Consider the following 13,033-nt stretch of genomic DNA (forward strand, 5'->3'; position numbering starts at 1 on the left):
TTAATTTACTGAGACCTAACTGGACCTAAGTGGACTTTAGTGGCCTATTGCTAAGTGTAGGTACTTACCTGCCCTTGCCAATAACCCATTTTCCAACACTGCCCTAGCAAGGTTGCCATCCCAGAGATTGTTTATGTCATGAAACACATTAATATCAAGGTATTGGAAGGCACAACTCTCTCATCTGACCTGGTCCCCTCCCCCCAAGGTAACATAGAAAGTGGGAGGAGGGAGGTGTCCCTACACATGGGGGATGAGACAAGATTTGACAAGGAGACCAGAGGCCTGAACAAATGTCTCTAGGGCTTGGGCAACTGTGTCAAGACCGTCCCCAATGTCAAAGATGTATAGGATGACATCATCAATGCACAAGAATGTGGCATTACAGGCCGAGAGGAGGATTCCCTATGTTTGACCTCTCGTCTATGCATTTGAACTGCCAGGAGTTTAATCGCCAGGGCGAATAATAGGGGAGAGAGGTGGCAGTCGTGATGGGTCCCCCTGCAAATCTTCACTGATGGGGAAACACAAGTTCGAGCTTGATCCGTGCCTGTGGACAGGAGCCTTAAAAAAATAGGCAGCCATTTGTATAAACGGGTCTGAATCCAAATCTTCGAAGGACTGTAAACAAATATGCCCAATTAAGAGTATTGAAGGCTTTTTCTAGATTGTGAATTAAGGCTGTGGGAAATGGCCATGGGCCTAGGGCAGGCTTCATGAGTCTAAACAGTGTCGGAAAGTTAAGGGAAGTCGACCTAGTTGGTATAAAACCTTTCTAGTCCGACACAGTTTGTGCTTTAAGAAATGTAAACACTGTTCAGCCCGCACTACAAGCAGCACTACATGTAAAAAAGAAAAAACCTGTTCTCAGCAGCCTCAGTTCTCATGATTGCAGATCACATATTCTATTATTAAACAGAACAATCTGAAACAATTATTGAAAGTGTGCATGCATTAGTTTGCCCCATGTTTACAAGGCTTACAATCCAGAAAGGTGTCCCACAATACAATTTTGAAATAGTGGGCTATAATGCAGAACACCTATTCAACAGGAGGCTACAGTTACCTAGATTAGTAATTAGAAGCACAGCTTTCCTACCACAAACCTAAACACAGTATATATGTTTAATGTGAGGTGTTGCTTTACATCACAATGCTTGGGCCAGTAAGATGTGTGTAAATCAAGGACAGTTACACACAGTCATATGTCTAAATATGTATACATCTCTGAGACTTGTGTAACCTCACATACAGGTGCTGGCACAGACTTGCGCCTACTTGAGTCCAAGAGAGCTGTGTATCCTTGAGGGACACCTGCTGGCATATACTCAAGCCTGAGACAGCTGTGTAACCAGCAGGGAGTTTTGCTGTCACATGCCCAAGGCTGTAAGATCTGTGTAACGTAAGCTACAGATTTGCTATTTTTGCATATTTGTAAGTACGGTGTCAGAAGCATTTGGTTTTGAGATTTTACTCAGCTACATGAACACTGAGCCTGTAATAGCTCTACAAGCACATACAGTGCTGGAGGCCTGATCCTGTAAAATATATGTAGCATGTGGAATAGATTTGCTGGAAGATGCCTGATTCAGTAATACGTAGGTGACCCTAGAGAAAGTCTTGTTGTCAGACTAGAACCTGCAAAATCATGTAAGCTGACAAACTAAGGTATGGGCAAATGTGATTTCTCGCAAGGCCGCTTCTGCAATATGTGTGGATTTTACTGCTGCTCAGAAATCATGCTCCAAGGTTTTAGAACAGGCTTATGAGTAAAAATGTAGTGCAAGTTACCCCTTTTCACAATGTGCTTGTGGGTAGAACCTCCATACCAGTAGCAACTGGTTAACGTTGAAAGGTGTAGAGCAAAAACACCCTCCCTGGGTTGGACTAAGCAAGTGAGCAGGGATTTGAGCAGTTTCTCCCTAACCTTTTTTATTTTTCGTACAATAGCTCCATAGGATGGATTTTCACATAAATTTGTGAAACATCCAAAGAACTGGAATGGGAACTAATGAAATATTCTAATAATTTCATGGAAAGTAAGCATTACTGTCTCCAAGGGTTTGGGGATTCACCATTCCCAAGAACGGTTTGAAAAAAATGGTCTAGAAATCAGTGCTACCAGGGTCCATTATGCAACAAACAAATACACATTTCTGTTACCACCCCACCAAATACTATTGGTGCTGCAAGAGGTCCTCTGATCCCAACTTATGTCCTGGACACACATAGAATCATTGTAGTGACATGGAGAGGCAGAAGCTCTCATAACTGAAACATCTATACCTCTGTGCATGGCTGAGAATGACTGGTGCTCTCAGCCAAGCAGCAGAAGAGGGAGGGCTCTATGGAAGGTCTTTGCCGCTATATATAGAGCCATTCTTTCTTGTGGGCACATTGCATGAGAAAGGAAGGCTACGTCACATACACTGTCCAGCCATATACAGTGCACATTTCAGAGACATCTATTAGCTAAGATCACGGACGCAGATAATGACATCAGTTTAGCTAATGACAGCTGATTATTGACAAAGAGAAAGTGATTTGGGCGGGCCTTCCACAAATGTTTCCCATTCATCCAGCTAGTCAGACTTGCTCTTTGTGTGTAACATGCAGCTATTACTCCATTTTTCAGTGCAGCTTTTGGTTCCCATTACGACTCTGCTGACAGACACCAGACAGTTCTCTTGTCCAAAGTCTCCCTATTAAATAAAAGCTTTGCACACTGAAGTATAATAATACTTATGCATAATACTTTATCTTGCAAGGTATTTATATGATGAGGGTTAGATTTGACATTCAAGGTCTGTACATTTAAGATCTGTGAACATGGATGAATATTGCTGTAATCAGATACCTGCATCTGTAAGGTCTAAGTAACCTTCCGAGGAAAAGCTCTGTTTTCATAAGCCTGAGCTTGTACAATCTGTGAAGATTTAGGCAGATCGAAAATGTATCCCTACTGAATCTAGACTAACCCAATACTCTTGTTGTTTGTTGGGCTTCTAATTTCAACTGTGTAGTTACAAATGTTTCACTAACGTACATTAGGCAATACATTCAGGAAAGACATAACTGTGAAAGTATCTGGTGTATGGATAATGTAATTTGGAATTATATTGCATGTCTATCAATTACAAAATGTTTTGTGAAACAGTCAACAAAATACAGATTATTTCATTATGAAATGTTTGGTTGCTTTATATAACTCAATTTCATGAACGTAGGAAACATTTGTTTACCATTTAATTGTTGCACCACGATTCTTGAAAGAAGTTCTAAATGTATCATAATATCGTTTATTCTACAAAGATTTGAATTCTCGAAACAGAAACAAATGTGTTTCAACTGGATCTAACTAAAATGGAGTGCCTTTCATTTTAGGTAGGATACTTAAAGACAGAGATGAATTCCAGACATGACAATTCTCAAGGTACATTTTGTTGCTAAGACATGCACAACATTTACACTAATGCATTGCTATTCACACTATAATTTCATTTATTAATGTAACTTGATTACTAAAACCTGCAAAGTTTGTATTTTGTTACTCACAGACAAAAAATTACCTCACTGCTATCGCCTCAGGGCTCTTGACTGACTTAAGGGAACTGAATATCAAAAGCTTTACTAAGATCTACATGCAGCACTGAAATTAGAAAGAACTCCTATATGTGTACTTGATCATTTTCACTTATAAGATTCTCACCAAAGTAAAGTTCACTTACCTGCAGGCTTGCAAATGCTTCCTATTGTCTTAAAGTCCTGGAAGCTCAGAGGATAGGTCTCTCCCTCCTCGTTAATGCCAATGGATGCAGCTGAAGGTTTAACACCAGGGCCTGTTATGTATACACATATACAAGTTTGGTACATGCTTGCAAGGTGAAATAACCCTTTCACAGTGATGACAATAAAACATTTAGTTTTTCTGTTATTTGGTTGTATTCAAAAGTAAAAAATAAGATCGTGCTTAGCAGGATGTCCAATCATTACTTTGTCTGACCATTATTTATTTTCCATGAAACTAAACAACTACTTGAACTGTTAAATACCCTCATTTCGAAAAAGAATAACAGCTTTCACTTGCTGGAACCGGAGTGTTAGCTCTAACTTGGCAGGAGTTGTCAAAGCTCACGCCAAGTCAGAGCAAAGAGCTATGTCCCAGAAGTGGTGTCGGTCCCCAGGGCCATTTAGCCATAATTGGCTGGGTAGCCCCCCTACATTGTATTTAATTGAAGCCCTGGGCAGGTGGCAGTCCCTGGGGCAGCCAGTGGGGGGGGGGATTGGGGATTATGGGGGGGATTGTGGGCCAGATGGGTGGCCCCCTGCATTCAAAATTGTAATGCTCCCGGGACCTTCCCCATCCAGGGTCTGAATTTAGGAGTGAGGGAGCCCGCTCTTGTTTTTTTTATTTTTTAAGTTTCGGCGGATCCACGGATCGTCCAACAACATGCTTTTTTGCTCTCAGGGATTCCCTCTGGCACTAGAGCTAAGGGGGCAGGGTGTACCTACCTTGGCCCCTTTTCTTTTTTTTATCTTTTGTTTGGGACTTGGCAACATGGCTGCCAACACTTCCTTGCTGAAGTGTTGTCAGCCTACTTGATCTCAGCACGAGATTGGTAGGGTGTGTGGAGTTTTGGCATCCCTATATATGCAAATTTGTTTTTTCTTTAGTTGCTCAAAAACTACTGAACGGATCTACACCACATAACAAAAAAGTCGCTTTCTAGACCAAGAGCTGCCTTTCTGCCAAATTTGGTGCAATTATGTCCAATGGTTTGGGCGCTATTCCTGTTCAAAATCCTGATGGAAAAATGAATGGGAAAAACAGTTTTGGGACCTCCCCCTTCTTCTCGGCCCCCGCTTCACGAATCACCCCAAAACGTTCCAGACAGACACTGAAGTGGGCTTCGGATTTTAAAAAACAAATGTCTTGAAGATTCATCAAGCTGCACCAAAGTTATTAGCAAAACAAAAATATTGTTTTTTCCATAGAAACTAGGAACCGTAACTACCTAGTGTGTGTGTGTGTGTGTGTGTGTGTATATATATATATATATATATATATATATATATATATATATATATAAAAAACACCAACATTGCCAGACATCCGAGGCTGCTACTTCAGTAGCGGTCCAGGCGTGGACCTAGCCCAGGGGTGTGGAATTTATTAAAATATCTACTTGTCCAGTGGACAGGTTGCTTCTCAAATCTACTTGTCCTGTAAAAAGATCTACTTGTCCCTTTGGTGCCATGTAGTGTGGCGACAAATTATGGCAGCAATCTCATTATGTAAGTGCTCTGATAATAGCCTCCCTGATTATGCCAGGGCTACTACCATAGTAGGGCTTAAATACTTGCAGTTTCAATCCCTACTGTAACAATTTCCTTATTTTGCCACCTTTCTGCAGATCTGCATACTGGGGCTGGAGGAAGCAGTAAGCAATAGTTCTAGGGCTGGAATGCCTTTGAGTCTGCAAACCTACTAACCTGCATGTTTTAAAGATTTTTACCAGCTTCTCTCTAATATTTTCCCATAATAAGAAAGGTTGGACATTTACTCCTGACAATGGCAGAATTAGAACTTCTTCCAGGGTTGGGAAGAAAGTGGCTGGAGGGAAAATGAACTTGCAAATGCTCAATAGATTTTTACATGAGCAAATCTACACATCGTATTTACCCATGCTAAAATACAGTTCACAGATATTTTATAGGGTACAACATATACCATGGGTGCACTTTTGTGACTTTCTTTAAGAATTTGGGGCCACATGTAGGTAGGTTCAGATTTGCGACCTGCAAATTGCGAGTCGCAAATCCGAATGTAGGATGGTGTCCCTGACACCATCTGTGATTCGCAAGGGCTTCGCAAATGCCCACCTCATGAATAATCATGAGGTGGGTCGCAATTTGCGACCCCCTCGCGAATGGCGGCCCTCACAGGGATGGTGGCCTGCTGGAGACAGCAGACCACCATGTCTGTGACTGCTTTTCAATAAAGCAGTTTTTTTTTTTGTAATGCAGCCCGTTTTCCTTAAAGGAAAACGAGATGCATAACAAAAATGAAACATGAAACGTTTTCGTTTCATTTTTTCAGAGCAGGCAGTGGTCCACAAGAAAAATGAAAAAATGAAAAAATGTTTACAGTGACATTCACAATGGGGAAGGGGTCCCTTCCCTTTTGTGAAAGTGTTAGCACCCATTTGAAATGGGTGCAAACTGAGATTGGTTTGCACCCGCGTTCGCGGTCACAAAACAATCCTACATTGCACTGCGAGTCGCAATTAGGAAGGGAACACCCCTTACTAATTGCGAGTCGCAAACCCGTTTTGCGATTCGGTAACCAGGTTACTGAATTGCAAAACTGGGTTTGTGCATCACAGTGTGCTTTTTGCATGTCGCAAACAGCGAAAGTCGCTGTTTGCGACATGCAAAAAGCTACCTACATGTGGGTCTTGGTCCCTAATTAGGTCTGGTGTTAACAAAGACATTTTGTTTTTATTAAACTTCTATTTCTCTCTCTTTCGGCCGGCTTTACTGTGAGTGATCGCATTCTGCTCTTCCACAAGGAGCATATTGCCACACAAAGTAGTTTTGTTCAGTGTCAGGAACTACAGTGGCAATCAGTGACGTAACTAAACTGGAGGGTGCCCCTTTGTAAAGAACATGGAGGAGCCCCCTCTCCAGACTCACTCCGGGCAGGTGCTGTGCTGAAGGGGCCCCCTGGAGGGCGGCTGCGGGGCCTTTGTTATGCCGCTGGTGTGCTTTTAGAGAGTTCAAAAACTTTTTTGGGGGGGTTTGCCAGTGTTTGTTACAATGTTGAGGGCCTGGTAGCTCCCACAACAATAAAGTGTTACAAAAGCCATGTCAAAACAAGACACGCATTGATGAAACTAAAAGACTTATAAAAATATGTCAGATCAGTTGGCTTTGTCAGTGTTTGTTTATTTTCATGCTTCCCATAATCGTGTTGAAAATGGTTACACTGATTTTCCATTAGAAATATTTTTGGGAAATACTAGCATGCATCAACACATTTTACTAAATGACACTTCATTTGCATATAATCAGAGAGCATTCTGGGAGCATTAAACTTAGCCTCATAGCCTAAACTTTTCAAACATGTGTATACACGTTTTTTTTTTTTTGTACTGGAACCAACGTCAGTAGTGAAGTGTGACCTTAAAACATTTATTTACAGCACTCACCCTAATAATGAAGACTTTCAAATAATGAACCATAAATACAAGTTCGAACAGCATTATCTTTTGGAAACACATTAACTCAACTGCAGAGAGTTCCACTCTCTGTAATCAGGCAGCCAAAGGGTTTGTGCTGCAGGGGGTTGGGCCTACTTGTCCCAAGGACAAAGTAAACATAAAAACTTGTAGCCCTTGACCCCAAACAAGATGTCCCGGGCGTCGGGCGATAGGAATTCCACAGCCCTGTAGCCATCCACATATATTACTAACAATCCTCCTGTTGCATGCAGAGAGTTCCCGGACACCAAGTGGAGGTCCAAAAAACTTTATTCACCAATGCTTCCTCCCAGAACAACGCGTTTCAGCCGTAGCCTTGATCACGTAATGTGTCTATTCCCTCTGCACACTACTCCAGATTGCAGTCGGAGTTCATATCACATCATCAATCAGGCTTATGGCTTATATTTATAAATGATAATGAAGTTCTTCAGCACCATTAAGGCCTCTCAGGGCCTTTGTTTTAAGCTGTATAATTATTCTGGATTCTAAACGTCTCAGCCTAAGCTCCTGGTTCCCTCCTCTCTCGCCATTCTCAACAGTCGCAATACCGAAATATTTCAGATTTGTCTAATTTATATCTTTATGCATACACAGATGTTTCGCAATAGCATAATTTGCATCTTTATTCTGCACCGCTCTGATGTGTTCCAGTATCCGTTCCTTTAAAGGACATATTGTTCTTCCCACATAGCGTAACCCACAGTCACATTCAATGATATATACTACATGGGTAGTTTTGATATAATTCTCTTCGTAATACTTATTGGATTGTCTTTGGAGACTAGATACACTCTTTTATTTACTCCTATCTGACACGCCTTACATTTTCCACAACATGAGTAGCCAATTGTCTGAGTTTGTAGCCAATTCTGAGTTTTTGTCAGTTGAAAGTGACTATTCACCAGGATATCTTGTAAAGATGATACTTTTTTATATGTCATCATGGGTCTGTCCCCAACAAATTTTCCTATATCGGGATCTTTTTTTATAATATCCCAATATTTGCTGAGTATGTTCAAGATCAGATGGTTTTCCTTGCTGAATGTCATGACCATTCTTATAACTGAACTTTTGTTGCCCTTATACGGTGTGGGTTTATACAATATTTCTTCTCTCATTCTAGATCTCACTTTCCTCTCTCCCAGGTTTCTATCTCTGGATAAATCTTTGTCGAGTTTCTCTGAATTTTAGTTCCATTTCACATTCTGTGGAGCAGTTCAGTTTCATCCTGATAAATTCCCCATATGGTATGCTTTTCTTCAAGGATGTCGGGTGGAAGCTATCGCCATGTAGTATACTGTTTGTTGAAGTGGCTTTTCGATGTACAGTGGTTTCAATCTTGTTGTTTTCAATATATACTTGAACACCCAAATACTGAACGGATTGAGGGCTAATATTGTAATTAAATTGTAAGCCCACTTCATTTTTATTCAAGAGTTCAAGATATTGTACAAACTCCTTCTCTGTTCCATTCCAAATGGCAAATAAATCATCTATATACCTCAACTACAGGATGGCTTTCTTTGCAAATTCTTCATACTCTTCACTCCATGCCACATGTTTTTCCCACCATCCCATCATCAAATTCGCATAACTAGACAAGAAAGAAACTCCCATTGCTGTTCCACAGATTTGGGCATATATCTGATGATTAAAGAGAAAAATATTGTTCCTTAAACACAGGTCAATCATCTTCATCAGCATTTTCGAATGGTTCAAATATTTGATATCCCGTTGTTGTAAAAAATAACGTACTGCCATTAGTCCGGTTTCATGATTTATTGATGTGTACAAGGATACCACATCTATAGTTGATAATTTATATTCTGGTTCCCATTCAATTCCCGACAGTGCTCTTAGAAAGTCGCCAGTATCTTTAATGTAGGAACTTAAGCTTGTTACCATCGGAGCTAGAAAGAAATCTACACATGTTGACAAATTCTCATATAGTGAACCACAGCTGGAGATTATCGGACGACCGAACTGTGAACAAGACCGAGAGGTTGAAACGCGTTGGTGGTGTTATTTCATATTCCTTGGGTAAAGTAATTAACTCTCCTGGAGTGCAACAAATCAATTGTTTGACAATTGCTTGGGTTGGAGATTGTGGAGGAATGGTCCTTTCCTCACGTATGCACCCGTAAGTTTGCACGCCACAAGGTGGACCGGTTGATGGAGGATATATATATATATAGTTATATACACATACTGAAAAAACACACAGGTTACAGGGACGTTACAGTTCAGCTCACATTTCAAACATACAAACCCAAGGAAATGCAGCAGTTATAGAGTTATTACAAGTAATTTTATCTCGTGTCCCCGCCATGCACAGTTTCTTCAATAACTTTATTGGAAATGTTGCAGTGATGCCATAGAAGATGTCATGACTGATGTAATGTATGGGGTGCTCAGCAAATTATAGTTACCTTAGTGCATGAGTTATAGTTACTTGAAATAACTAACTACTGAATTTCTATGGTTTTGTACATTTGAAAGGTGAGCCTATCTATAACTGTTTTTTCAGTGAATTTTTAAGTTTTTTTTTTTTTTTAATTCTATTTTCCAAACTATAAGGTCACTGTTACATTTGTTTTTTCAAGAATTTCTAAGGTTTTTTTAAAGTCAATTTTTAACTATCACATCCCTGTAACCTTTGTTTTTTCTGTGAATTTATAAGGTTTTTTTAAATGTTAATTCCTAATTATAAACATCCCTCTAACCTTTGATGTTGTTTTTTCAGTGAATTTCTGTGGGTTTTTTTTAACGCGGGGGAGAGGGGTTGGCCACATGCATCTAACTGTGCCTTGCATGTGGCCATGCCTTGCTGCAAACTCCCCATAGGCATTCAACCCTGTGCCAAGCACAGCCTTTAGCCGCGCTTGGAGGGTTTTGGCCACAGGCATCCAACCCCCTGCAGGCATCCAACCCCGTACCATGAACAGCCTTCGGCTGTGCTTGGCAGGGGCTGGCCAGATGGTCTGGTCTGCGGCCAACCCCCCCCCTCCCACCACCACCACTACGCAGTGGGGGTGGGATGCAGGGCATGGCCACTGACCAGGCTCTGTGGCCTACCCCTCTAAGCACCCAATCCCATGCCACGCTTTGTGCAGCAGGTACCAGGGCTAACCCCTATAAGCACCCAACCCCATGCCAGACGCGATGTTCGGCCGTGCGCTGCTCGAGTGGGGCGCAGGACCTGGCCTGCGGCTAGGCCCCTATGTTTACCCTTGTAAGAACCCAACCTCATGCCATTGGCTGTGCACATCAGCGAGGTTGGCTTCAGGGCCTGGCCTCACTGAGCCCTGGGAGCCACCATCGCCCCGGGACTTTGTTTAAGGAGGAGAGGGGAAGGGGGGGGGGGGGGCTGCGCGGACCTCCCTCCTGGGGCTTTTCTATGTCCTGGGGCCACTACTTCCCCGGAGCCAAATATATATTTTAAACTGGGAGGGGGCCCACACCACTTTATGGGCTGATTTCGTCCTCATGGACCACATCCAACGGAGCCCAGCCACATCCATCTGGGTTCCTTGGCCCCGTTGAGGGCACCCACTTTCCACTAGGGCGGACCGTTAGATGCCTCAAGGCCTCTGTGGCCCCAGTCGGCTCCCCACCTGCTGTGTGAGCCAGCACTGCAGCACAACAAACACTAACTCTGCTCCCTTCGTGCAGGAGCAACCTTCCATGTTTCCCTGCTTGCATGACAGCATTGGGCAGGGAAAACGGATGAAAAGTCCACATCCAGCAAGGGGGAGCAGTTTGACATCTCCAGCTCACTGGGAGCGGAGTTAGTTCTTGCTCACAGTGGGCGAGAGCAGCAAACAGAAAACAGCAAATGCAAACAGCCCCATCCCATTTCTTACTAAAGCCCAGGACCGTTATGAACTCTGGGGCTAAAAAGAGCCCTTTGAGAGGTGGCCTGTGCTCTCCCCTGCACCATTTTGAGAATGACCCTCTAGCCCCTAGCCCATCTGGAGACTTTTTAGTATATAAGCTATTTTTTTTTTTTTTGCAGCAGTGGTGCAAATCTGCTGCAATTTTGCACAAAAAAGTACAATGCTTTTTCACCCTGACAGGGTCCCAGGTGTACCCAGAACCAAGGCTACAGGGTCAGGGTATTCCTACCCAGCCCACTTTTCTTTTTTTCATCTTTTTGTTTGGGACTTGGCTGAGTCTGAGTCCAAAAATGGCTGCCAACACTTGCTGGTCAGATCAGGGGAAATTCACGAAGGGTTTGTGCCTCTAGATATACACATTTGGTTTTATTTTATTATCACAAAAACTACTGAATGGATTTACACCAAATAAAAAAGGGTGCTTTCAGGACCAAGATTTTCTTCCAAATTTGTTTAACTCCGTTCAGTGGTCCAGGCTGTAGGCATGTCTAAAATCCCTGTAGGAAACTGCAAGGGGAAAAAGCATTTTGGGCCCCCCCCCCTTTTTTTTTTTGGTCCACACGAATCATCCTGAAACTTTCAAGACAGCAGCTTAACTGAGTATCGTAACTCATAAACCCATATACAGAAAGAGAAGGATCAAAATTTGATTATCACTAAAGATCGCGACAACCATCAATGATGGAGATGAATATTAATTTCCTCATCCATGTTTAAACCCCCCGGACTCAAGGTCAATGATTAGTTCCGATCCTCTTTGTTTCAATCGCAAAGTCAAGACAAGCAAAGACAAGACGGAGGTCCTCATCCTCGGACACTCCCCGTCCGCCTGGAACGACTTTTGGTGGCCCACTGCCCTGGGCACCGCACCAACCCCCTCAGACCACGCACGCAACCTCGGATTCATCCTGGACCTCCTCCTCACCATGACCAAGCAAGTCAATGCTGTCTCGTCTTCTTGCTTCCACACCCTTCGCATGCTCCGAAAAATCTTCCGCTGGATCCCCGCCGAAACTAGAAAAACTGTTACCCACGCCCTCGTCACAAGCCGCCTGGACTACGGAAACACCCTAAACGCAGGAACCACCGCAAAGCTACAGAATCGTCTTCAGCGCATACAGAACGCCTCCACCTGCCTCATCCTCGACATATCGCGCCACAGCCACATATCCGCCCACCTGAAACACCTGCACTGGCTCCCCGTCAATAAAAGGATCACCTTTTTTTTTTGCAGCAGTGGCGCAAATCTGCTGCAATTTTGCACAAAAAAGTACAATGCTTTTTCACCCTGACAGGGTCCCAGGTGTACCCAGAACCAAGGCTACAGGGTCAGGGTATTCCTACCCAGCCCACTTTTCTTTTTTTCATCTTTTTGTTTGGGACTTGGCTGAGTCTGAGTCCAAAAATGGCTGCCAACACTTCCTGGTCAGATCAGGGGAAATTCACGAAGGGTTTGTGCCTCTAGATATACATTTGGTTTTATTTTATTATCACAAAAATTATTGAATGGATTTACACCAAATAAAAAAGGGTGCTTTCAGGACCAAGATTTTCTGCCAAATTTGTTTAACTCCGTTCAGTGGTCCAGGCTGTAGGCATGTCTAAAATCCCTGTGGGAAACTGCAAGGGGAAAAAGCATTTTGTGCCCCCCCCCTTTTTTTTTTTGGTCCACACGAATCATCCTGAAACTTTCAAGACAGCAGCTTAACTGAGTATCGTACTAATTCAGGAATTTTGTGAAGATTCGTCAAATGGTGCCTAAGGTATTTGCAAAACAAAAAACACTTTTCCTATAGAAAGTAGGTCCTAACTATAACAACCTACTGGCAAGAGCCAGTAAGTGTTATATGTATGCATATGTGTGTGTATATA

The 13,033-nt window shown here is 42.6% G+C and overlaps 1 protein-coding gene across 1 annotated transcript in view; it reads right to left on the reverse strand.

The window, feature by feature from the left end:
- The window catches only part of LOC138286436 (zinc finger protein interacting with ribonucleoprotein K-like), a 96,611-nt gene that overhangs the window by 23,301 nt on the left and 60,277 nt on the right, over positions 1-13,033 (reverse strand). The window contains exon 8 of the mRNA XM_069226697.1: positions 3,729-3,839. Coding sequence (XP_069082798.1) covers positions 3,729-3,839 — 111 coding nt within the window. The remainder of the gene's footprint in view (positions 1-3,728; positions 3,840-13,033) is intronic.

Source organism: Pleurodeles waltl, chromosome 3_2 (assembly GCF_031143425.1).
Source record: "Pleurodeles waltl isolate 20211129_DDA chromosome 3_2, aPleWal1.hap1.20221129, whole genome shotgun sequence".
NCBI lineage: Eukaryota > Metazoa > Chordata > Amphibia > Caudata > Salamandridae > Pleurodeles > Pleurodeles waltl.